Here is a 1274-nt window from a genome sequence, read left to right as displayed (position 1 = left end):
CCACGTCACCAAGTTGATGGCCACACATTCTAAAAGTTCAAATTCACCAGAAGCTTTCTCTGAGTCCTGAGGCTGTGGGAGGAGCCCTGGCTCTTTGGTGTTCTCGTAACTGACCACATTCCATCACCTTCATTGGCTGTGTGTTTATGGCTCCCCGTACAGCACTAGTGGCATCTTGGAGGGATTCTGTGCGGGGGGTTGAGGGACTGCCCTGTGCATTGTACGATGCTTAGCGTATCCCTGGCCTCTACCCACTAGATGCTGACTAGCAGCCCCCTCCTGGTTGTAACAACCAAAAATGTCTGTAGACATGTCCACATAGAGGAGACAATCACCCAAGGTGAAGATGCCTGCCCCAGATTAAGAGAAACCCATAGGCAAGGACTACAATTTTTCTAACACTGTCTCCCCGGCACCCGGCACAGGGAGGAGCCCAGTGAATACTTCCTGGGATAATGAACAAATAAGTGACTGGATGTCCTGCACAGCAACTCCACAGCTGAAAAGTCTCTGGATGCGTCCTCCCTTCCTCCTTTGCCTCCAGGGATGGGGAATGGGTCTGAAATTCAGATAGCCTTCCCCGCATGGCAAATGGGTCCTCGGGGTAGGTAGGGGTGGAGGGCGCCTGGGGGACGCTGTGACTGCTTGGGGGCAGCCCTGACTTCTGGGAGCCCCAGGGTCTGGGCAGCGGGCCTCACCCTCTTCTCGTGGTTGGGGATGATGCAGTGTACGAAGTTGGGCGTGGTGTTGCGCAGCGTGGTCATCAGCTTGCCCAGCTGCTCCTTGTACAGCTGCCCCACTGTGCGGAACGTGCCCTTCTTGGTCTTGGAGGCGCTGGGCAGCGAGCTCTCCGTCATCTTGGCCATCTGGTCCAGTCCCACGATGCGGTCCACTATGGGGCACAGCCAGGGTGGCATCAGCCTCTGGCCCACCCACCCCTAACTAGGCCAGAGGCCCAGACCCCGCCCCACCCACCAACCTGCCCACTCCAATCTTTCCTTCCATCACCAATGCCTCCTTCAGCAGTCAGGGTTTCCAAGTACTGTCTACTTGGGAAATCCTGAGAGCACCTGAGTGGCAGAAAGAACAAATCCCCTGTGATGGAGTCACGCTGGCCTAGGAGTCAAGCGTGCTCTTGCTGTCCACTCACTGACTAGCCTTGGCTTGGCACCATCCTGTGCCTCAGTCTCCCTTTCTACAAAACGGAGGTAATAAAACCATCTACCTTCTAGGGCAGGGATAAGAAAATAAAGCACAGAAGGCACTTATTCCCT

At 55.5% G+C, this 1274-nt stretch overlaps 1 protein-coding gene across 1 annotated transcript in view; it reads right to left on the bottom strand.

Moving 5' to 3' along the window:
• Positions 1-165: 165 nt before the first annotated feature.
• Positions 166-1274, bottom strand: part of LOC105521719 (myosin-11-like) — a 15229-nt gene continuing 14120 nt past the window's right edge. The window contains exon 7 of the mRNA XM_011956009.1: positions 166-892. Within this exon, the coding sequence (XP_011811399.1) occupies positions 567-892 (326 nt within the window). The 3' untranslated portion in view covers positions 166-566. The remainder of the gene's footprint in view (positions 893-1274) is intronic.

This window comes from Colobus angolensis, unplaced genomic scaffold (assembly GCF_000951035.1).
Source record: "Colobus angolensis palliatus isolate OR3802 unplaced genomic scaffold, Cang.pa_1.0 Scaffold406, whole genome shotgun sequence".
NCBI classification, from domain to species: Eukaryota; Metazoa; Chordata; class Mammalia; order Primates; family Cercopithecidae; genus Colobus; species Colobus angolensis.
This window is presented reverse-complemented; position numbering and strand designations above follow the sequence as displayed.